This window comes from Podarcis vaucheri, assembly GCF_965113315.1.
Source record: "Podarcis vaucheri genome assembly, chromosome: 11".
Taxonomy (NCBI): domain Eukaryota; kingdom Metazoa; phylum Chordata; class Lepidosauria; order Squamata; family Lacertidae; genus Podarcis; species Podarcis vaucheri.
The window spans coordinates 22,953,663-22,977,439 of NC_138749.1; the positions used below are offsets into that span (position 1 = coordinate 22,953,663).

At 45.4% G+C, this 23,777-nt stretch overlaps 1 protein-coding gene across 2 annotated transcripts in view; it reads left to right on the forward strand.

The window, feature by feature from the left end:
* The first annotated feature begins 2,617 nt into the window (after positions 1–2,617).
* NDUFS4 (NADH:ubiquinone oxidoreductase subunit S4) overlaps positions 2,618–23,777 on the forward strand; it is a 52,473-nt gene continuing 31,313 nt past the window's right edge. Inside the window, exons 1-2 of one of the 2 annotated variants that reach the window (XM_082242300.1) lie at positions 2,618–2,777; positions 15,153–15,231. In XM_082242300.1, the coding sequence (XP_082098426.1) occupies positions 2,656–2,777; positions 15,153–15,231 (201 nt within the window). In that variant the 5' untranslated portion in view covers positions 2,618–2,655. Of the gene's footprint in view, positions 2,778–6,045; positions 6,116–15,152; positions 15,232–23,777 lie in introns of those variants that run through there. The other variant, XM_082242301.1, reaches the window with a different exon arrangement.

The window sequence follows — 23,777 nt, forward strand, 5'->3', positions numbered from 1 at the left end:
TGCATATGGAAAGTAACAGACGTGTACAGCCCAGGAAGAGAAACATACCCCAGGCAGGAAGAAGGGAGTCATTCTATCACCAATATAGTTTTATTCTTAAAGTCACCACTAACCCAATGTGCACAGGAGTTAGCATACAAGCAATTAGTCATATTTATGTTCTTATTCAATGAGAACTAAGGCTGCAATACTAGATTCACTCACTAGGGATTAAATTCCATTGATCACACTTAGGTATTTAGGATCGTGCTGTGTGGTTGCCATCTGACAGATACCGTACATACAGAACTCACAGGGAGTCTTGTTTTTGAATGAACATGCAGAGAACTGAATAAGAGCAAATGTCATTAAAAGGTTTACAAAGTGCAGTAGGTATAAAAACTGCAGGTGACTGCAAATATCTGGTGAATAGAATGTATTCCATTGGTAATAATTATTATCTAATAAGGGCTCTGGGAAGGATAGTGACCAACTTCCTCAAAAAAAATAGGAATAGTGACAACCCACTGCTATGACCTGGTGAGGGGGAAGTGCCTTTCTGTCCCTTGAAAAGTTAATAGAGCTGAAGGAGGAAGTTGAACAAATTACACTCTTTCACACTTCATCGTTCAGCTCTATGGGCTTTTCAAGGTTAAGATGATTAATTCTACTTGAATTGAAGACTGCAGGCACACCATAGATTTAAAGCACATTACTTCCCCCAAAGAATCCTGGGAACTCTAGTTTGTTAAGGGTACTGGGAATCAAACCTCTGTGAGTGATAAACTACAGTTCTCAGGATTCTTTGGGGGAAACAGTGAGCTTAAAATCTATTGTGCATATGTATGCACTTTCTGTCTCTCCAGAGGATGGGTGGTGCCCACAGCACGCGCTCAAAAATCTAATTGCACCCAAGGACCTAAAAAGATTGGCGACGCCTGTAAAAATCAACCTGAAATGCCACTTAAAGGGAGAGTGTGAGTGGTTAAGCCATCAGATGACTGTTCCTGCCTCTGTCCCCTCACCCTCTTTTAATTCTCTGAGCGACCCAGGAGGGAGAACTGGACCCAGCTGTTCTGCTTAGAGAAACCATTAGAGAAAGAGAAGGCAGCAGCTGCTCCTCACAGGAGCTGCCATTTTCTTTTCTCTCTTCCTCCCCCTTTTTTTGCAAAAAGAACTGGAGACGACCAGCAAATCCAGTCCACCCAATTGCACCATGCAGAGAATGGGGAGACGGGGAGACGGGACCAAGACTGCCAAGAGAGAGAAGGAAAGAAAGAAAGGTGAGCAATTGTGTGGAGGCTGTTTTGGTTCATCTTCACTTCCTCTCCGGTGGGGAGTGGGTGACACGGAGGGTTCAGTAACTGATGGTTGCATAAACCTGCCCAGGAACACTTATATGTCCATCATCTCTCAAAGGCCCTCTCTGTTCAGAAGGATCTACGTATACTTACTGACCCATCCTTGCTCTCGGGGCGATGCAGCATGGAGGACTGGGGCCCAGCAGGACTGTCTAGGCGAGTTCTTCAACCTCTGTTCCCCATTTGTTGCGGGACCACAACTCCCACCATCCCTGACCACTGTGAGACTGACTAGGGGTTGCTGTGCACCTAGGAAGAGGTGTCTGCAGCTGCCGCCACATCTGCCTCCTTGACCTTGACCTCTGGATTGTGCCCAGAAACAGAGGTGGGTGAGCAGACAGACAGACAGTCAGCAGCCCAAGTTCTCCAGACCACACCTGCCTATCTGCCATTTCTGGTGGTGAGGAAGATCGGGCCAACGAAGGGGCTTGGGGTGGGGAGGGGAAGGAGGCCCCCTGCCTCTATTGGTTACATCCCAACTTTCCTCAGAATTGCTCAAGGCAGCATAAGGGGGGTCTTTCCTGTAGCCACTTTGTCCTCACAAGAACCCTGAGAGGTAGAAATAAAAAAATTCCTTCCAGTAGCACCTTAAAGACCAACTAAGTTAGTTCTTGGTATGAGCTTTCGTGTGCATGCACACTTCTTCAGATACACTGTGTATCTGAAGAAATGTGCATGCACACGAAAGCTCATACCAAGAACTAACTTAGTTGGTCTTTAAGGTGCTACTGGAAGGAATTTTTTTATTTTGACTATGGCAGACCAACACGGCTACCTATCTGTACCTGAGAGGTAGGTTAGGCTGAGAGAGGCTGGCTGAGTGTCACGCAGCAAACTTCCTTAGCTGGGGAGGGAACTGAACCCGTCCCCCCCACCCCCCCACCTCGCAACCTTCCTAGCCCAACGACAATCTTCAAATCACACAGACATATTGCCAAGCCATTCCAGGAGCTGCCGGTGGCTATTACGGCAGCCACGAGAGATTGACATGGGAGCAAGTCCCACTGAAGCCAACGGGAATGGTTCCCAAATAGACACGTGCGGGATGGCGCAGGTATGATTTGCACCATACCTAACCTCCCTCACCTCACCCCACCCACTCCTTTCACTTTGTCCTCTTGCTTAAAATCGGCCCCTCCCTCCTCCCCCGCCGCCTCTCTTTGCTCTCGCCTCTCGTGGCAAGTTATTACGGCAGCGGCGGCAGCAGCCATTCATCTCCTTCTCCCCCTCCCCTCCCCCGGTTCGCGTTTCAGCCGGGACGGAGGCGGTTTGTCCCTAGCGGCGCCCCGTCTCCGCAGCAGCTGTTCGCACCAACATGGCGGCGGTGCTGCTTCTGCAGCAGCTCTCAATGTCAGCGGCTGCGGCGGCGAGGCACTTGGCGCGCGGGGCAGGGAGAGAAGCGGCAGCCGTTGCCTCCACCGGCGGCCTCGGGCCCAGGTATATATCTATCTGTCTCTCTATATATATGGGAAGCGGGCGCGTCGGCGGGTAGATAGGGGAAGCGGGAGGGCCGTGGCCCCTCATCCTCCACTACCCACCAGACCAGGAATGGGATTGGGGGTCGGACGAGATATGGGTGCGTCTATGTGTCTCGTTGTCCAGGTGTCGTCGTAGAGAAAGGGCGTGGGTTGAGGCCACGAGCCAGGGTGTGTGTGTGTGTACACATATACACGTGTTTATATGCGGCAGACTTAACTGGGACGCCCCTCACCCAGCTTTGCCTCCCCCCCCCCTGTGGATGCCCCTGGGAGTCTACTCGTGAGGGGGAAGCAGCTCTTCGCCTACCCCCAACTCTTAAGGGTTTTGATTCTTTTCTCTGGCCTCCACTTTGCGCAGTTCATTGTGCGTCCAGCTGTAAACGGGGAAGAGAATTAGCTCTCCTTTCAGATAGAAAACAACAACAAAGATTGTCCAAGAGGCACCTAAACAAACAGGTTTATTGTATGTTTTCGCTTGGAGACCTCAGCTGCGTGAAGCGTAGTGTTTGGTTGTCAGGTGCAGTCACTTGGTGCAAGGTGATAATTGCAAGCAGCCGGGCATGGTGAAGGCCATGAAATGTAAAAGGAAGTAGTAGGTAGGCCTGTGCCTTTTTCCGTGCGGAAAGGCAGTATATACAATACAGTACAAGATAAGAACGTGCCCTTTGCAACAGCGGTCACTGTGATGATAGTCCTTCCGGTTTGTGTTAATGTTGATTTGACTTCTGTATGGGAAAGAAGCCCATCGTTTCAGAAGCCTGGTTTTTCCATTCTTGTGATGCTGATGATTTCTTTATTAATGTTGATCTTCTGACTGAAGCTTACTTAAGATGTGCTTTTCTCAGAACTTTCCACAGTTGCAAATCATGTTTCCCTCTTCCTTTAAAAAATAGTGTAAACTGTACAGTATACATATGGAGATATTCTTGTTCTGCTTGTGGGTGAATAGGAAGTCCACTGCAGTAACTTCTGTTGTAAGTAAACTCTTCTATCTGTATGGCTTGAGAGAATATGAACATGAAGACATTAAAAAATGTTGGAATAAATATATTCAAAGCTATCTTTGTAAGGCCCCTGATCTCTTTTCACGCACACATATTATTTACAGCATGGACAATGTCCTGTACTATAGCTGCTTCTGAATGACAAATTTCAACTGTCGACAAACTCTTCGGGGACTGGGAAGCCCTGAATATTATTATAGTGTGTGAATATGTGTATATGTACACCATATTTTGACCTTTCCTTTGCATCTTAACCAAAGTCTCCCTAACGCATTCATTGCTGATTTAGTGGAGAAAATAAAAAAGAGTTTATTCATTTCATACTGTTTAGGTTTGATAGTTGCCTATGATTAGAACTTACTACATTTGTAGCTAATTAGAGCTAAAGAAAGTTCACAATTCAGATGCTATCAACAACCAGTTTGAGGGAGAAGCAGAAGGGAGGAGCTACAGAGGTTTTCTTGGAACTTCTATGGAAGAAAAGTCTTACCTTTTGAATAGTCTTTCTCTGTGTATTTTTCTCCCTCTCTTCTCTGGGCTAAATTTGACCCATCTGATTGGTTATTGTGGTTTTTTTAAAAGTATACTCTTTTACCTGTGGGAGGAATAAAATACTGTACTCCCTAATGTCCTATATGGGAAAATTGTCCTGATCTTTTGCAGAATCAAGCACACTCTTCTGCACTGATTTTAAGGCATGCCTTACCTTACTATAGGATTGGGCTATAAAGATTTTTCTAATCATCCCTAACCTGTCTCATCCATTATAGCTTTATTATCAGTTAGTACATATACCAGTGTTGGTTGGAAAAATTTGCACAGAAACACTGCTGAATAACTAGAAGATTTAGATTCCTATGCTGTTGTTTCTTAAACCAGAAAGAAGAAATGACTCTGCACTGGAGCAAAATATGAAAGAAATTTCCTTTTGAAAAAAACCCCAAACCCCTATACATGGATTCAATGAGACCTACTGCAAAATAAGTTTCCCAATAAATGTGTATAATGTTGGAATACAAGTAGTTTACAAGGGTCTTCTTAAATAAAGGCCTACTTGTCTCTTGGCCTACCTCTGTCCTTTTCTAATGAACTTCGCAGTTGTATGCAAATGTTTGTGTCATTGGGAATCAGGATCTGAGCAGTTACAACATTTTTATAGCCTGATGTTAGCATAGTTTAAAATGGCTACACTTCTGGACAAATGCTTTATGGGTTGTCTTCAGTATCCTAGAACTCATTGGTAATACATTTAAAAAAAGAATTCTATATTGAATATTGGAGCTTCAGTTCTTGGGTGGTCTTAAGCAGTGCTTTTTTCGGGGGGGGGGGTGTGATGCAGGGGTATGCATACCTCTAAACATTCTGTGAATCTTTGTACTTTGGCCCTTTTACTGTATTTATTTCCCCCGATTTGAACTATAAAATGGCGCTTTTCTTGAGTCCAAATGAAAGTACCACTAAACATTTTTAAAGGAAAAAAAACACTGGTCTTAAGTTATCCTAAAATGGGGACTTCTAGTAACAGCTTCTTTACATTGCATTCTTCTTCTTTTCAACCCATTGAGACAAACATTGATGTATTTAAGCGATCTCCTTGGACCCAAATATCCAATTAGTGCTACCTCAAGGCAGTAGATCGCCCCGAGTGGTACACAGCATCATGTGGAAAGTGTGTCCCAGTATTCCCTGCAATGTTATAAAAGGCACTTGATTGCGTGTGCCTGCACAATGAGTTATATTGTAAAGTTTCCTAAGATGTCCATCTCTGATTTCATGATGCTTCACTGTGCCCCTAAAAATACTGCCTCAAGCAATTGCTTGGGTTGCTTATGCAGTTTAGGATTTTAACTCGCTGAAAGAATGAGCCCACTTTCACATTTCTTTGAATAGTGGAAAAATCAGACACTAACGATGTCTTAAGCCACCCTTAATTAGAGCCTACTACCAAATTTTGTAGGAGAATAAATCAAAAGCAATGCTGGTTTTTAAAATTCAGATTATATCACAGTTCTAATTACTGCATGGTATACAACAAATTGAAATGCAAATATGATTTTTGTTGTGTTCAAATAATCGGTATCACTATATGCTCAATATTCATCTTGCATTTTAGAGAGGCATGACTTCCAATTGTTTGTCTCGCTTTTGACACCTATATTTTCCTGGCAGATAAACAGTCTTCTTTGAAAGATCTATTACTTAACCAGCCATTGTGTTTTTCAGGAATCTCAAGAATGTTATTCATTACAAAGCACATATTTGATTGTCAGTGTGAGAAACTTCCATTCTATTGGTAAGGTCATTCCCTATATCCAAAGAGAGCTGGCAATTTCAAGCAGTATTTGAACTTTGTTCTTCAATCAATATGATTGGTGACAATACAGATTAACATCACATATTTTTTCTAGACCAAATAAAATTCATTTAGTTTTAGATAAAGCAGAAAAATAAGTTCAGTGTTTTTACATGATTCATAACATTGCTTATTATTGTATTTTAAAAATAAATAAATTACGAGCCCTTAGTCAATTTCTGAATGAAGAAGTTGCCTCTTATTTGTTTGTGTATGTTTCAGTTCCATGATTGACAGAGATTGAACTTTCACCAACCCACTTGCAGGCATCTTTTGAAATAGTTGTAGCAAGATGAAACTAAACAGTAAGTCTTGATTAGAAGTCTGCAAGGTTTTAAAAATTTCATTTAAAAGCAGCCACAGAGTGCAGATTCCATTGAATCTCTGCAAAAACCTCTAGGTATTCATTAGGGAAAACTTACAGGTGTTGTTTACCTCTTATTTCTCTGTTTAAAAAGATTTATTTTGTATTTTAGTACTCCTGCTAATAATGCTGGATGTCAATTGCATTTTTTGTATGGCATAACAGGATAAACTCTTTGAAGTCCGTGCTTCTGAAAGAATAATTCTCCATTCTGAAAATAAGATTATTTTGTGTACGTATATTACACAATACTTTGAGTCGATATATATCCTTCAACAGAACAGTCCTGTCCAGAGAGCAGATGAGTTGCAACAGCCCTTTGCACAGCTGATACCGCAAAACCTGAAATAAATATAGATAACTTGTTTTCTGTAGAGAACCATTTATTCAGACTCAAAACATCATGACCAAATGCAGCCCCCAGTTGTGTGTACACTTGTCAACTGACTGATTATTGGTTTCACCTAGAAATGCAGTGATATTCATAATTCATAATCTACTGTTTGTAGATTTGTAATTAGTGTGTGTATATATTTTAAATAGATGTTTAAGGGTGTAGCATGTTCGAAGTGCAGTGCTTTAAAATGCAAATTTAAGAGCAGGGAGCAAATTCACATCTGCACATGGCAAAGCGGAATAAGATGTGAGATGGTTTTACATAGGGTAGTTATGGATGCAGTCCTGTGCATACTGTTTGGGAGTATTTCAGTTGGGAAAGAATTGCACTGTAAAAAATAGAAGTACGTTGAGGAGATGTATAATGGGGCAAGTGTGTCTGGTTTGTTTTCTATTGTGACAAACATGGACTAGCCTGTGTGTGAATGATTTGTGTGAAGAGTTGCCATTGAATGTGTTAATTCTTCTTGACATTTATACCCACTTCTTCTGAAGTGACCAGAAGGAAAATGGATGGCGGACCTGCTAAATTTACTTGCTAAAATTCCCTCTAAAGCTCCGTTTATGAAGTTGTTGTGAAATTATGCACAACTATTAAAGGTGCCTCTTTTGCATCTGCTTGCACTTGCTTCTTCCTATTTGTTATGCTGTTATACTTCACGCAGATATACATAATTGGTTTGTTAAAAATATTTGAATAATAAGTTCGTAAGATAATAGTGTTAATGGCTTTGGTCTAAATTGTTAAGTAAATGATTAGTTAATATATACTTTTTCAGAACTATTGCTAAGACAGTTGGGGCCACCAAGCTAGTGACCATTGAAAGACGAAAGTGATAAAATCCCATATGGGTGATATCCAGTTGGGGCTTTTTGCTTGTTCCACTCATGAAAACAGGAATTTTCTTTTCTCTCCTCCCATTGCATGCCCCCCAGATCTGCTCCTGAGAATGGGGAGACACCCTGGGGGTAGAAGGTGGTGGCAGGGGGCATGGAAAGAGAAGACCTATTGCATAATAATAATAATAATTTTTTATTTATACCCCGCCCTCCCCAGCCAAGGCCGGGCTCAGAGCGGCTTACAAGCAATAATAAAAACAAGATGAATGATTACAACTTAAAAACAAAAATAAAATACAACATTAAAATAATGGAACATTAAAATATTAAAATGTAGCCTCATTGCAAGAGAAGGAAAAGAAAAAAGAAAATGGGGGGGAGGGAATCAAATTGGCTCCAAGCCAAAGGCCAGGCGGAACAACTCTGTCTTACAGGCCCTGCGGAAAGAAATCAGATCCTGCAGGGCCCTGGTCTCATGAGACAGAACGTTCCACCAAGTTGGGGCCAGTGCTGAAAAGGCCCTGACTCTGGTTGAAGCCAATCTAACTTCCTTAGGGCCTGGGACCACTAGGGTGTTGTTATTTATGGACCTTGAGGCTCTCCGTGGGGCATACCAGGCGAGGCGGTCCCGTAGGTACGAGGGTCCTAGGCCGTGAAGGGCTTTAAAGGTCAAAAGCAGCACCTTAAATCTGAACCTGTACTCCACCGGGAGCCAGTGCAGCTTGTAAAGCACTGGGTGAATATGCTCCCATGGCAGAGACCCCGTGAGGAGCCTCGCTGCAGCATTCTGTACCCGCTGGAGTTTCTGGGACAGCTTCAAGGGCAGCCCCGCATAGAGCGAAATACAGTAGTCAAGCCTGGAGATGACTGTCACATGGATCACTGTGGCCAGGTCGGGGCGGGAAAGGTAAGGGACCAACTGCTTGATGCGGCGAAGGTGGAAAAATGTCGCCTTGGCTGTTGCTGTAACTTGCGCCTCCATGGAAAGGGAGGCGTCAAGGATTACACCCAAACTCTTAACGGAAGGCAATGGCACTAACTGGGCCCCCTCAAGAGAAGGGAGTTGATGTTATATTATATAACAAATGTGATGTTATATTTTGCCCTTATAGTTGTACTGTGCCCTACGTTATTGTAAGTTTTCTTACTAAAGGCGCAAACTCCTTTGATCAGAAGTGAGCAAACTCATTAACAGTTAATAAGTGAACGAGGTCAGTGTTGATCGTTTTTCACAATATGACTTTTATTAATTACTAGGGGGAGATAACTAGTTGCACATATAAACAGCAGCCCTTGTACTAGCTATTTGAAACTGTTCATTTGACTTGGGGACAACTGGCAGCACAAAAATGACTCTTGGGGTGTCTTTTGTAACAGGCTTACTCCAGGCATTAGTAGAAATCTGTTACATTTCTAACGAAGGAGAGGGCCTTTTTCACAGTGGCACCATGTCTTTGGAATGCCCTTCCCAAAGAAACATGCCTGGTGCCAGTGTTACAGGTTTTTCAGTAGTACATGAATGCTGTCCTACTTGTGTAGACATTTTAGATAATTTCTGGATTTTATCTCCATTCAGTTCTTTTAGTTGTTGTTTTTTAAATTGTCACTTGTTTCATTGTGTTTTATTTGTTGATTGTAAACTGTATTTGTGCCGTGAATTAGTTTTATTCACACTTTTTTGTTTCATTCTGAGATGTCTTGTTGAAAGAAGGTTTAAGAAATAATTTAAGTAAAATAAATCAAAATTGGAGAAAGAGCATCTGCGGCTTGGTGGCAAAGTACATGCTTTGTATGCAGAAAGTTCTAGCCTCAGTCCTTGACCACTCCGGTAGGACTGTGAAGCATTAGTATCTGAAACTGGGGAGCTACCAGTCAGTGTAGACACAACTAAGCTAGATGGACTAATGATTTGACTGTATAATTAGAATCATGGAGTTGGAGGAGACCACAAGGATCATTTAGTTACACCCCCTACAAATTTGGAATATGCAGCTGTTCCTTACAGGGATCAAACCTGCAACCTTGGCATTCATTAGCACCACACTAATTATTAATTTTTTATTATTTGATTTATATACTGTCCCTCATCAAAAGATCCCAGGGTGATGTACAACATTTAGAACACATTAAGTAGCTTCTATATCATGATGTTCCATATAACTAAATTCAGTGTTGCTGTTTTTGGCAACTTATTTTACTTTCTGTATGTTAATAAACTTTCTATAAGGCTTATCTTCCGTAACTATGCCACTCATACACATTTTAAAGTTTGAAGATGCTGTACCTGTCTTGTTATCTGGAAGGTGCTGCCCCCCCCCCGCCCCCTTAACTAATTTATAAAATTCAGAAGGAGTTTGGAAAAGTAGAATATCATAGTCTTTCCTGAACACAGAGGTGGGTTGTGGAACGTTAGCTGTTTCATTCCTCGCAGTTCTGGAATTAAACCCTTTGACTTTTGTACTACTTTGTGATAATAAAAGCACACTTGTTATTTACTGCGGCTTTTGGTACAATCTGAATATATTTGTGTGGGGAGACATTTGACATTTCAGAAAACACTGGCAGGGCAGAACTTAGGTCACCTGTGGTTTTTGCAAATTTGTAATCCTTCCTCCCCCAGTCGTCTCCCTGTTCCCACCAGCCGCCCACAAATACAGAATTCCAGTACAGTACTAGTCAGGAGCTAAGGAGATGCTGCATGGGCATAATTACTGTTCTGTTAGATTTTGTATTCCTTCTTAAGCTGAAAAGTTGTTGTTGTTTTGCTGCAGCAGTTATTGGAATCAGCATCATGGTCTGTCTACCTTGTCTGGTCTAGGAAGCAGTTCCTTGGCTAGTTATCAGTGGATGACTCTTTCTTTCAGCAATTTTGTTATCAAATTACTCATTTTCTTAAGCAATTGTATGTATAAATAGCACTCTGATTGACCTATTTTGGCATCTGATGCTACGGAAGCATAAAGAAATGCACTTTTTTCACTTGGAGTTTGATACCACCATTGGCTGTGATCAACATTGGGGGGCTTCAGTTGTATATCTATTTGTAACGCTCATATGAAATGCCTAGTAGTTGTTCATTTCCTAAATCATGTTTTTATTACCTAAAGGGTCATGAGTTCAATTTCAAAAGACAGGTGAACTTTCTGTAGTAATTGGCTTTGATACATGATACCAAGTAGCTGCCTGACCTTTGGCTAGTAATGTTAAAATTAGTTTTATTTTGGTTTTTATTCATGTACCAAATGAGTGGCATCTGTGTTTCCAAGACAATGTTGTTGCAGGAGACTAATATAGTGAAATCACCTGTCCTTGTCCGGACATAATGTCAGGTAGCTTTTTTCTCCAAGTTGAGTTCCTCTATGTGTACTATCTATCCTTTTGAACATTTTCATTTTAGATCTGTGTTTCAAATTCTGTTTATCTACAATATCTTTAGTTTAGGGTACAAACACAATTATTTTTAGATATTTATAAATATAACATAGTAAAGGTCACTTGCCCTGTTTCCTGTGTTGAATAAAATTGTCTTTAGACAGGAAAAGTTATGCAACATAGAAAAGAGCTTGATTTTTCTATCTCTTTTTCCCTGTTAATATGTCACAAAATAAATATTTCATAGCACTTCCTAGGCATGTAGTGGCTTGTCTGCACAAATGTAACTGTGGAAAATTAATGCAATTAATTCTAGGAAAATTAGCAGGATTTAAAAACTGCCAGATAAGTAGTAAATATGTATATTGTTATGGGGGTGTGTTTGTTTTGTTTGTTTTGATCATTTTATGAGATGTATTTTGTGTTTTCATTTTATACTTTAATGGTGGAAGTGGCCCTGTGGTGTTAGGATCAAACAAACAAACAAAAGCAATAGAGAAACGGACTGGTGTTATTTGATTGAAATAAATTCCATACATTGTACAGTGTACCCCCACCCTCTCTGAATGTAACTTCTTTGGATGTAAATCCCACTGGATATTTCCAGGTCTTGAAGGTTTTGATTCAACTGATAGCTATATTTATTTATGGAGAAACACACAGCATAATGTATTTAGCAGCGATCTTGGTTTCCTGGGTCTTGACAGCAGTCAGTCAACTCCTGTGGTCCTGATCAGCTGCAGCTAGAGGCGAACACCATCAATCACCTACAAAAACACTGCGGTCCAGGGACCACCAACCATCATCACTTCTGCCTTGTTTTTATTCAGAGTGTAAATCCATGAACTATGACTTTCACTCACTTGTTTAAAGTGGAAACTGCATCTCCTCAATTTGAAGAGCAGTAGTTTTGAGGGGTACCCCATGCAGCGTTTGAAGGCTGAGCACCAGTCGAATTTTGCGATTGGCAGTCGGACTTTTGCGACTGGATGGAGACGTCCAGGGGCTGCCCTTGGCACCTTGCATCTCCACCTGCCTGGCTGCAGTCATCTGGTCTGCTGGGCACAGCGGCAGCAAAAGACACGCCTCTTTTTCTGCAGCACAACCCTTGGCAAACATCTAATTTGCCCAGCCGCGCAGCAGCAAAAGATGCACCATTTTTTACTGCCATGCTGCTGGATGAATCAGATGTTTGGCAGGGTAGAGCAGTAGCAAAAGACGTCTCTTTTGCTGCTGCACTACCCTGCTGACCCCCTGATTCGCCTGGCAGCATTTTTTCTCTCCTTTTTATTTATTTTGCTGCGGGGCTGCCTGGTCTGATAGCAGAGCAGCAAAAAAAAGGTGCCCAGACATTTTGTCCTAAATCCCAGGAGCCACATGGCTCCTGGCATTCCTATCCCATTTTCTAACACTGATAATATTAACAGCCTTGTACAGATGTTATTGGCAAAGAATGGAACTTGATGGCATGCTGAAGATTGGCTGTGCTTGCCTTTTGAGAATATTTGATCAAAAATGCAATAGAACCTCATCTAGCTTGCACAGATGGGCTGCATTCTCCCTGAAGCAGCAGGTGCATAGCGTGCGGGTAGTTCTAATCCTCACTTGTCACTCTCTTTAGATTTACAGGTGGCCACAGTGGCAGGAATTGCCTTTTGGTAGCTTTGGCTGGTTAGGCCTTTTCTGGAGACGATGGTCTTGGTGTCAGTAACTCATCCTGTAGTAGAGTATGACTAACTTGTGGCCCTCCAGAGGTTGAACTTGCAACTCCTGTCAGGCCCAGCAACATTTGGAGGGCCACAGATTAGCGGTCACCTCTGCCTTGGTTACTTTCAGATAGTGCTGTATTGCTGCAATGTAGGGATGCTTTTAAAAACAGTTCTATAAGGTTCAGTGAGTGCAAAAATGGTTCTGCCAAATTATTGTCTGGGTTTCAGCAGTTGGAGCATGTCTCTAAACTGATTTTGTTTCCAAGCTTGATTTAAAGAGCTGGTTTGTGCCTTAAAGCCCTAAAGAGCTTAAGAGCAGGCTATTTCAGAAAGTGTCTGCCCTCACACCTACCTGCCTGATCCTTGGCTGTGTGGCCCTGCTTTCTGCCCTGTTCTTATGTAAGATATGATAGCACCATCTTATTGCCCCTTTTTTCTTGTGATTCTTATTATGTCCAAACTTTTAAGAAGAGAATGTACCACTTGCCTGAAATTCTGGCTTTATCTTGTTTGCTTCACATTGGGAGCCATTCAGATATATATTTTTTAGCTTTCTGGAGTTCACAAGGCAGCATGTGAGACACTCTTAGCTATTTTCTTCTAATAAACGGAACTTTGTGAGTAGCCTTAAAGTTCATTTTCAGTCGGAAACAACTGGGATAGTCTCTGCTTTGGAAGCTTGCTTCGCTTTGTTAAAATATCGCACATCTGGGTAAGCCTGATTTCTAGTCATTATTAAGAATGATGTGTTATAACCAAGATAAAATACTAGTTAAGTTTGCATGCTTGAAAGTGCTCTCAATTAATCACCACAGTTTAAAGTATAAGCTACTAGAAAGCTAATATTGAGGAAGTAAACTATTTTTTTGCTTTCTGTTTGATGGTTTGTGGGAGTGGGACATATTGTCTTTCAAACTTGTTCAAATTACAGTCAGACGAAATAGCTGACGTTCAAAAATTGTGATGCTCATGTAGTGGTGGAATCTATGCCAGCAAGGCAGCTACGGCACCTCATAAACTCAAAATATAATTTGCATTTGGAAGTCTGCTTGCTTTGTGAATTATGTAACTGCTTCAGAGACAATTCAAAACTTAAAAGGAGTCTGGTTTTTAAATTCTGTCTGTAGTAAACTTGCTGATCTGATGTTTCCCAAAGAGGAGTGGGATGGAAGTGAAATAGATGGATATTTATAATGCTCTGTCTTGCTTTTTAAGGTAAACAATAAAACATTATGAGCTGTACTGGTATCTTGATTACAAAGTGGCATACAGTAAATTAATAAAAACAGTAGAGTAATAAAAAAGATGAAGTCTCAAGCTTCATCTTGGGGAAAAAGTGTGTGCTTGGAATCTTTCATCAACTTCTTGCTTTTTTACTTTGCTTCCAGTTATTTAATGAATATTGATAACTACAGTTGAAGACAATGGGCTGGATCCAAAGAACCTTGAGAAGGAAAAGAGCTGCCACCGCTTTCATCACATGCTTGAGCAAGAATTCGCCTAGTGATATGAGAGGTTAATTCTGTAGCAGTTCTCTTTCCTTCTGCCTACACAAGAGGCTATGCAACCTCTTTGAATTTACTTGGATTTTCTTGCACAGCGTTCCCATTGCAAAATGTCAGTCCTTTTGTCCAGCGCAAGGACAACTTTTGGATCCAGCCCAGTGTTTGGCCTAATGTACTAACTGAACCATAGAAATGACTCGAATCATTTTTCTGGGACAGATCTTTAGAAGTCAGTTACAGTGGCTATTTGTAGATAAATGTGTACATCAGAGAAATGTTGAACAGGGCCTAGGCATTAATTCAGAATCTGTGTCTTAACTAGTCTCAGGAGTGTTCTTTCATTTATGATCCTGCCTTGAAACTTCCACTGCAGTTTGAATTGTTTGGAAAGGGACTAATGAGTTTAAGTCCTCTGATGCTTCATTGAGGTTCAGAGTTCCAGAGGAGTCGCAGTAGCTTTGCATTTTTTTCCTGTTTGTTCGTGACAAACCAGCTACTGTACTTGCATAGAGTAGTACAGTCCTTGCCACTGGCAGTCTCTGTGTGACAGAGAGCCTGTAGGCTGACATAAAGTGCAGCCTGTTGTGAACTGCTAAGTGAGAGTCTGCCAAAAACTCAGTAGACAGAACTAATTGGGGGGTGGCGGGAGGTGGGTGGATTTTTGAGCCCTCATTTCTCTCCCCTTTTTTTACAAGATGGATATTGTTAAAGTAACTTGTTTATGTAAGATTTGTCTGCCTCTATTTTCTCATTGCATGAATCATTTTTTAACTTCAAGTCTTGCACTGCAGGTCACTGAACACTTCCACATGGCGGCTGGCACAGGACCAAGCTCAAGACACGCAACTCATCACAGTTGATGAAAAATTGGTAAGGGCTTTCTGCTGCGTATGCTGCCTTGAGGGTTGTTTCTGTGCAACAGGTATTCAGTCCTCCATAGTGTACTGGAAAAAGAGTGCAACTGCCGAGTAAAAGGCCTTTCTTGACTAAAATGGGTACCTAGGTAAGTCATAAAAGTCATAGGATAGGATAGGATAGGATAGGAGAGTTGGAAGGGATCCTGACGATCATCTAGTCCAACCCCCTGCAGGAATATGTCTTCAGGGGGAAAAATGTGTACTGAGATATGCAAGAGTTTAAAATACGAAATTATGCATCTTGACTACATTCATGTTGACTAAATTGTGGTTAGGAAGCAGTAAAAAACATTTTTAATGTGACATATTGGAATCTGCCCACTTCCCTGTTATACATGAATGATTTACAAACACTTCTTAAAATTAACTGTTGGGTTGTCTCATTTTATCGCAATACAGTTTAAAGAAGCCATGTAAATTAATTGTAAGCTGTGTTCATACACCCTGTTTTAAATATGCATGAAGGATTGCAATTAGAAACAACTGTGTAGCATTCTTTTGCTAATCATTACCAGATCATAATTTTGGCAGCCTTTAAGTTCTAACATATTGCAGCGTGTGGTCCATCACTAGTACAGTGATGCAACCTGATATTTATGCTTACATTATACAATGGCCTGACTTTTGTTGTAAAGCATCCAAGACTCCTAGTGGGAATGTCATAGTTAAAAGAATAATTTTCACTGACAATTGTATCATGTTTGATTTTTGGAGATGGAAAATTGTAATAGAACCCCCAAGAATACATAAGTTGTAGTGTGCTTACCTTTGAACATTGTGAGAACGTATCTCCTAGAAAGCAAATGGCAGTGGCTGAACAAGTGCTTGGGAAAACTTGCAGTGCTACCTTAATTAAACAGGGTGGTTATTGAAGGATGTATACAGCCCCTCTTAGCAAGTGCAGACCTGCATTCTGGGGGGATTCCCAGCTCATCTATGCATTCAGGAGCATTTCAGGGTATCAGAGTGGGGATCAGTTGTGCTCCCCCTTTTCAATAATGCCATTACAATTAATATTAAATAAAATGAAACTTTCCGATTGACTTCTTCAGTGACATTATCTAGCAATATGAAGAACAATTCTTGGTGCAGATTTTGTTGAAATGCTTGGTCATTGTGTGGGAGCACACTTAAATTCAACTGCACTTTTTTGTATTCTTTAAATATAGCAGGATATTTTATATGTAAGACAGCCTGTGCAAGTTAAGTTCATCTTACAGGTAAAATGCACTCTGTGTTAACCCTAGATACAGATTCTGCATATTCTGCATATTTTTACAGGTATTTTTTGTTAAATGAGTAGTTTCCCCCCTAAAATAATAATACTTGTTATAAATCAATCCTTGTAAAGCTTGTAAAGCTATGGGGGGGGGGGATTCTCCAAGCTTCTTAGAATTAAATATGCCTGTTCTAATTTACCCCTTGCCCTCCCTAGCCTATTTGAACTTCTAGTCACTTACAAGGATCAATTGAAGTACGGCTAGACTAGTCTTCACTGAATTTAGAAATGTGGACCCTGAATGAATTAACGATCTATAAGATCATTACAAAAAGTTCAGTTTGTGCTTCTGTGGCAGACTGAACTTTTGATGTTTGATGATGAAAAATAAATTAATGCAATCCAGTTTTAAGAAGTCTTAATGACAACACCCACAGCAATGAGCCACAAATTTGCATCGTGTCCATATAATTTGATAAAATTTAATAACCCAAACTCTGGTTACTCGTATATACTTTGAGACTGACTCTGTAACTTCCTTAACTTCAATCAGAATTATTGAAATTTGAATGGACAACCCTGCAAATTTCTTCCTCTCTTGCCACTAGTCTTCTAGCTCAGTGGAGCAGCTTTAATATTATTTCGCACAACCCCAACCTCTCAGTGGTGCGAGATTCTAGGAGTTCCAGCCACTCACCCAGGGTCCCTGTTTCCTTTTGGAAATGAGGCACGGTAAAGACTCTGGTGTCTTTATGATATATGGTTTATTTACACATATATACAAGCCGAGCCCCTGTGTTGGAGGGGCTCCCACCATTGCACTCCAAGAGGGTCTGGTCTCTCCCATAGCTGCAGCCTTAGATTCAAACAGAAATCAAAGATAACTCTAAAACATGGGTCTGACCCTCTCTCCAGCTTGCTGCATTTTACCATCTGCAGTATCACTGCAAAAACTCCATTCTAAAATCTCCATTCCACTCTTCAAAAACTCTTCTTTTCGTCTTCTACCTGACTCAGATCTGGAGGAGGGGCCTCTCCCATCTGTCTGCTTTCAATAATAATAATAATAATAATTTATTATTTATACCCCGCCCATCTGGCTGGGCCTCCCCAGCCACTCTGGGCGGCTTCCATAAAAACCAAAAATACAGTAAAATATCACACGTTAAAAACTTCCCTGAACAGGGCTGCCTTAAGATGTCTCCTGAATGTCAGGTAGTTGTTTATCGCTTTGACATCTGCTGGAAGGGTGTTCCACAGGGCGGGCGCCACTACCGAGAAGGCCCTCTGCCTGGTTCCCTGTAGCTTTGCTTCTCGCAATGAGGGAACCGCCAGAAGGCCCTCGGCGCTGGACCTCAGCGTCCGGGCAGACTGATGGGGGTGGAGACGCTCCTTCAGGTATACTGGACTGAGGCCGTTTAGGGCTTTAAAGGTCAGCACCAACACTTTGAATTGTGCTCGGAAACGTACTGGGAGCCAGTGCAGGTCTTTCAAGACCGGTGTTATATGGTCTCGGCGGCCGCTCCCAGTCACCAGTCTAGCTGCCGCATTCTGGATTAGTTGTAGTTTCTGAGTCACCTTCAAAGGTAGCCCCACGTAGAGTGCATTGCAGTAGTCCAAGCGGGAGATAACCAGAGCATGCACCACTCTGGCGAGACGGTCCGCAGGCAGATAGGGTCTCAGCCTACGTACCAGATGGAGCTGGTAAACAGCTGCCCTGGACACAGATTTGACCTGTGCCTCCATGGACAGCTGTGAGTCCAAAATGACTCCCAGGTTGCGCACCTGGTCCTTCAGGGGCACAGTTACCCCATTCAGGACCAGGGAATCCTCCACACCTGCCCGCCTCCTGTCCCCCAAAAACAGTACTTCTGTCTTGTCAGGATTCAACCTCAATCTGTTAGCCGCCATCCATCCTCCAACCGCCTCCAGACACTCACACAGGACCTTCACCGCCTTCACTGGTTCTGATTTAAAAGAGAGGTAGAGCTGGGTGTCATCCGCATACTGATGAACACCCAGCCTAAACCTCCTGATGATCTCTCCCAGCGGCCGCATGTAGATGTTGAAAAGCATGGGGGAGAGGACAGAACCCTGAGGCACCCCACAAGTGAGAGCCCAGGGGTCTGAACACTCATCCCCCACCACCACTTTCTGAACACGGCCCAGGAGGAAGGAGCGGAACCACTGTATAACAGTGCCCCCAGCTCCCAGCCCCTCAAGACGGTCCAGAAGGATGCTATGGTCGATGGTATCAAACGCCGCTGAGAGATCCAGCAGAACTAGGAAACAGCTCTCATCTTTGTCCCTAGCCCGCCGGAGATCATCAACCAGTGCGACCAAGGCAGTTTCAGTCCCACGATGAGGCCTGAATCCCGACTGGAAGGGATCCAAATGGTCCGCTTCTTCCAGGCGTGCCTGGAGTTGTTCGGCAACCGCTCACTCAATCACCTTGCCCAGGAATGGAAGATTTGAGACTGGGCGATAGTTGGCCATCATGGCCGCATCTAAAGATGGTTTTTTAAGAAGCGGTTTAATAACCGCCTCTTTCAGCAGGTCTGGGAAGGCTCCCTCACGGAGGGAAGCATTCACCACCCCACGAAGCCCATCGCCCAGTCCTTCCCGGCTAGCTTTTATAAGCCAGGATGGGCAAGGATCCAGGAGACAGGTGGTTGGTTTCACTCGTCCAAGCAGCCTGTCCACATCCTCGGAGGTAACAGATTGAAATTGATCCCACTCAACTTGACTAGACAGAACTCTAGCACTCTCCCGTCCCGGCCCTGCTCCCACGGTGGAGTCTACTTCTTCCCGAATCTGGGCGATTTTATCTGCAAAAAACTTTGCAAAATCATTGCAGGAGAACATGTGGCCCGTACTGGGCCCCGATGTTGCAGGTGGTTCCGCTAAATTGTGAACCACCTGAAAGAGTCTCCTGCTGCTGTTTTCTGCAGATGCAATAGAGGCGGTGAAGAAATTCTTCTTCGCCGTCGCTATCGCCACTTGGTAGGCTCGACGTTGAGCTCTAACCTGTGTCCGGTCAGATTCGGAATGAGTTATCCGCCACCGGCGCTCTAGCCGTCTCAACGATTGTTTCATTGCCCTCAGATCCGTGGAAAACCACGGGGCTGTCCGGGCTCCATGCAATCGGAGAGGGCGCTTCGGAGCCAAACAGTCAATAGCCCTGGTTAACTCCACATTCCAGCGGGCCACCAGGGAATCAGCTGAAAGGCCATCAACATGGGATAAAGCATCCCCTACCACTCTCTGGAAACCATTTGGATCCATTAAGTGGCGGGGGCGGACCATCCGAATTGGTCCCACCTCCCTGCAGAGGGGATGGGTCGCAGAGAAGTCCAGTTGCACCAGGAAATGATCTGACCATGGCACTTCTTTCGTTTCGCTTTTACTTAGTGTCAGATCACCAACATCCATAGAGGTAAACACCAGGTCCAAGGCATGTCCGTGGCTATGGGTTGGGCCAGACTTATTCAGGGACAGCCCCATGGAGGCCATGCTTTCCACGAAGTCCCGAGCGGCCCCTTGTAAGGTCGTGTCGGCATGGATGTTAAAATCCCCTAGGACGATCAGGCTAGGTGTCTCCAGGGGAACATCCGCCACGACCTGAAGCAGCTCGGGCAGGGAATCCTTGGCGCAGCGGGGAGGTCGGTACACCAAAAGGAATCCTGTACTGCCCCTATTGCCCAACTTCCAGAACATGCACTCAGAAAACTGGGTCTTCCCAATAGGACGCCTGGTGCAAACTAATGACTTCCTAAAAATCACTGCAACCCCCCCTCCCCGCCCACGTGACCTGGGTTGCTGTGCGTAAGAGAAACCTGGTGGACAAGCAGCGGCAAGAACAGGCCCATCTGCTTCACCCAACCAAGTCTCTGTTACACAAGCCAGGTCAAATCCTCCATCCATGATCAAGTCATGGATGGCAGTGGTCTTATGAATCATTGACCTGGCATTGCACAGCAGCACCTTCAGGCCATGTGGGTATCCCTTGCTGATTCTAGTATCCATCCGGTCAGGACCAGACCCGGAGGCAGGGATAGTCCTCAGACAACGACTAAACCTGCCTCCTCTGTAATGACATGGTCTGGTCTTAGCGTAACTCCTCCTCCTACCCGTGATCACTGAGATCGGTTGTCCCAGTGCATCCCCCCCTGTGGAACATGCCCCAGCCATTTTGTGGGCTGGGGCCCACTCCCCGGCAGCCCTGACCCCTCCCCCTAAAAACAAAATAACACCTTAAACAAACAAACAAAACCAATAAAACAATACAAACAAAAAAATGTAAAAATTTCAAAAACATCAAAATAAAAAAAATTATAATTCCCCAAGCCCAACCAAACATCCATCCCACCCCCACCCCCCACATACAAAAAATCCAAAGAAAATTTTTAAAAACATTTTAAAAACACTCTGTGCCTCTCCGGCAGTAACAACTGTCCTAGTGAGGCCTGTCAGGCCCCGCCCCAGGCCAGATGGTAAGTGGCAAGAGCAGGGCCCTCAGGCACTCACTCAGGGAGTCCTCCTGGGCAGCAGGCAGCAAGCAGCACGCAGTCCTTGTGAGGCCCCAGGCCCCGCCCCAGGCCAGATGGTAAGTGGCAAGAGCAGGGCCCTCAGGCACTCACTCAGGGAGTCCTCCTGGGCAGCAGGCAGCAAGCAGCACGTAGTCCTTGTGAGGCCCCAGGCCCCGCCCCAGGCCAGATGGTAAGTGGCAAGAGCAGGGCCCTCAGGCACTCACTCAGGGAGTCCTCCTGGGCAGCAGGCAGCAAGCAGCACGTAGTCCTTGTGAGGCCCCAGGCCCCGCCCCAGGCCAGATGGTAAGTGGCAAGAGCAGGGCCCTCAAGCACTCACTCAGGGAGTCTTCCTGGGCAGCAGAGCAGTCCTTGTGAGGCCCCAGGCCCCGCCCCAGGCCAGGTGGTAAGTGGCAAGAGCAGGGCCCTCAAGCACTCACTCAGGGAGTCTTCCTGGGCAGCAGAGCAGTCCTTGTGAGGCCCCAGGCCCCGCCCCAGGCCAGGTGGTAAGTGGCAAGAGCAGGGCCCTCAAGCACTCACTCAGGGAGTCTTCCTGGGCAGCAGGCAGCAAGCAGCACGCAGTCCTTGTGAGGCCCCAGGCCCCGCCCCAGGCCAGATGGTAAGTGGCAAGAGCAGGGCCCTCAGGCACTCACTCAGGGAGTCCTCCTGGGCAGCAGGCAGCAAGCAGCACGCAGTCCTTATGAGGCCCCAGGCCCCGCCCCAGGCCAGATGGTAAGTGGCAAGAGCAGGGCCCTCAGGCACTCACTCAGGGAGTCTTCCTGGGCAGCAGGCAGCAAGCAGCACGTAGTCCTTGTGAGGCCCCAGGCCCCACCCCAGGCCAGATGGTAAGTGGCAAGAGCAGGGCCCTCAAGCACTCACTCAGGGAGTCCTCCTGGGCAGCAGGCAGCAAGCAGCACGCAGTCCTTATGAGGCCCCAGGCCCCGCCCCAGGCCAGATGGTAAGTGGCAAGAGCAGGGCCCTCAAGCACTCACTCAGGGAGTCTTCCTGGGCAGCAGAGCAGTCCTTGTGAGGCCCCAGGCCCCGCCCCAAGCCAGATGGTAAGTGGCAAGAGCAGGGCCCTCAAGCACTCACTCAGGGAGTCTTCCTGGGCAGCAGAGCAGTCCTTATGAGGCCCCAGGCCCCGCCCCAGGCCAGATGGTAAGTGGCAAGAGCAGGGCCCTCAAGCACTCACTCAGGGAGTCCTCCTGGGCAGCAGGCAGCAAGCAGCACGCAGTCCTTGTGAGGCCCCAGGCCCCGCCCCAAGCCAGATGGTAAGTGGCAAGAGCAGGGCCCTCAAACACTCACTCAGGGAGTCCTCCTGGGCAGCAGGCAGCAAGCAGCACGCAGTCCTTGTGAGGCCCCAGGCCCCGCCCCAGGCCAGGTGGTAAGTGGCAAGAGCAGGGCCCTCAAGCACTCACTCAGGGAGTCTTCCTGGGCAGCAGAGCAGTCCTTGTGAGGCCCCAGGCCCCGCCCCAAGCCAGATGGTAAGTGGCAAGAGCAGGGCCCTCAAGCACTCACTCAGGGAGTCTTCCTGGGCAGCAGAGCAGTCCTTATGAGGCCCCAGGCCCCGCCCCAGGCCAGATGGTAAGTGGCAAGAGCAGGGCCCTCAAGCACTCACTCAGGGAGTCCTCCTGGGCAGCAGGCAGCAAGCAGCACGCAGTCCTTGTGAGGCCCCAGGCCCCGCCCCAAGCCAGATGGTAAGTGGCAAGAGCAGGGCCCTCAAGCACTCACTCAGGGAGTCCTCCTGGGCAGCAGGCAGCAAGCAGCACGCAGTCCTTGTGAGGCCCCAGGCCCCGCCCCAGGCCAGGTGGTAAGTGGCAAGAGCAGGGCCCTCAAGCACTCACTCAGGGAGTCTTCCTGGGCAGCAGAGCAGTCCTTGTGAGGCCCCAGGCCCCGCCCCAAGCCAGATGGTAAGTGGCAAGAGCAGGGCCCTCAAGCACTCACTCAGGGAGTCTTCCTGGGCAGCAGAGCAGTCCTTATGAGGCCCCAGGCCCCGCCCCAGGCCAGATGGTAAGTGGCAAGAGCAGGGCCCTCAAGCACTCACTCAGGGAGTCTTCCTGGGCAGCAGAGCAGTCCTTGTGAGGCCCCAGGCCCCGCCCCAAGCCAGATGGTAAGTGGCAAGAGCAGGGCCCTCAAGCACTCACTCAGGGAGTCTTCCTGGGCAGCAGAGCAGTCCTTATGAGGCCCCAGGCCCCGCCCCAGGCCAGATGGTAAGTGGCAAGAGCAGGGCCCTCAAGCACTCACTCAGGGAGTCTTCCTGGGCAGCAGAGCAGTCCTTGTGAGGCCCCAGGCCCCGCCCCAAGCCAGATGGTAAGTGGCAAGAGCAGGGCCCTCAAGCACTCACTCAGGGAGTCTTCCTGGGCAGCAGGCAGCAAGCAGCACGCAGTCCTTGTGAGGCCCCAGGCCCCGCCCCAGGCCAGATGGTAAGTGGCAAGAGCAGGGCCCTCAGGCACTCACTCAGGGAGTCTTCCAATGGTCCATCTCCCAAGGCGATTACTTCTTCAGGAAGCCAGCCTGGCTTATATTTTAACATTTGCTGGGTCCAGGGGTTAAGAGCACCCAGAAACTCGAGCACCCACCAACTTATAACTATATCTATATCCTTCTATCCATCCATCCATAGAGACAGACACACGGTTCATAATACTGGTTAATCATGAGTTTTTTCTGGCAAAGGGGCTGCCCTTATTTCCTCACCTTTTATTGCTGAAATGGGATACTATGGAATAATTTGACTGCATCATGTTTCAGTGG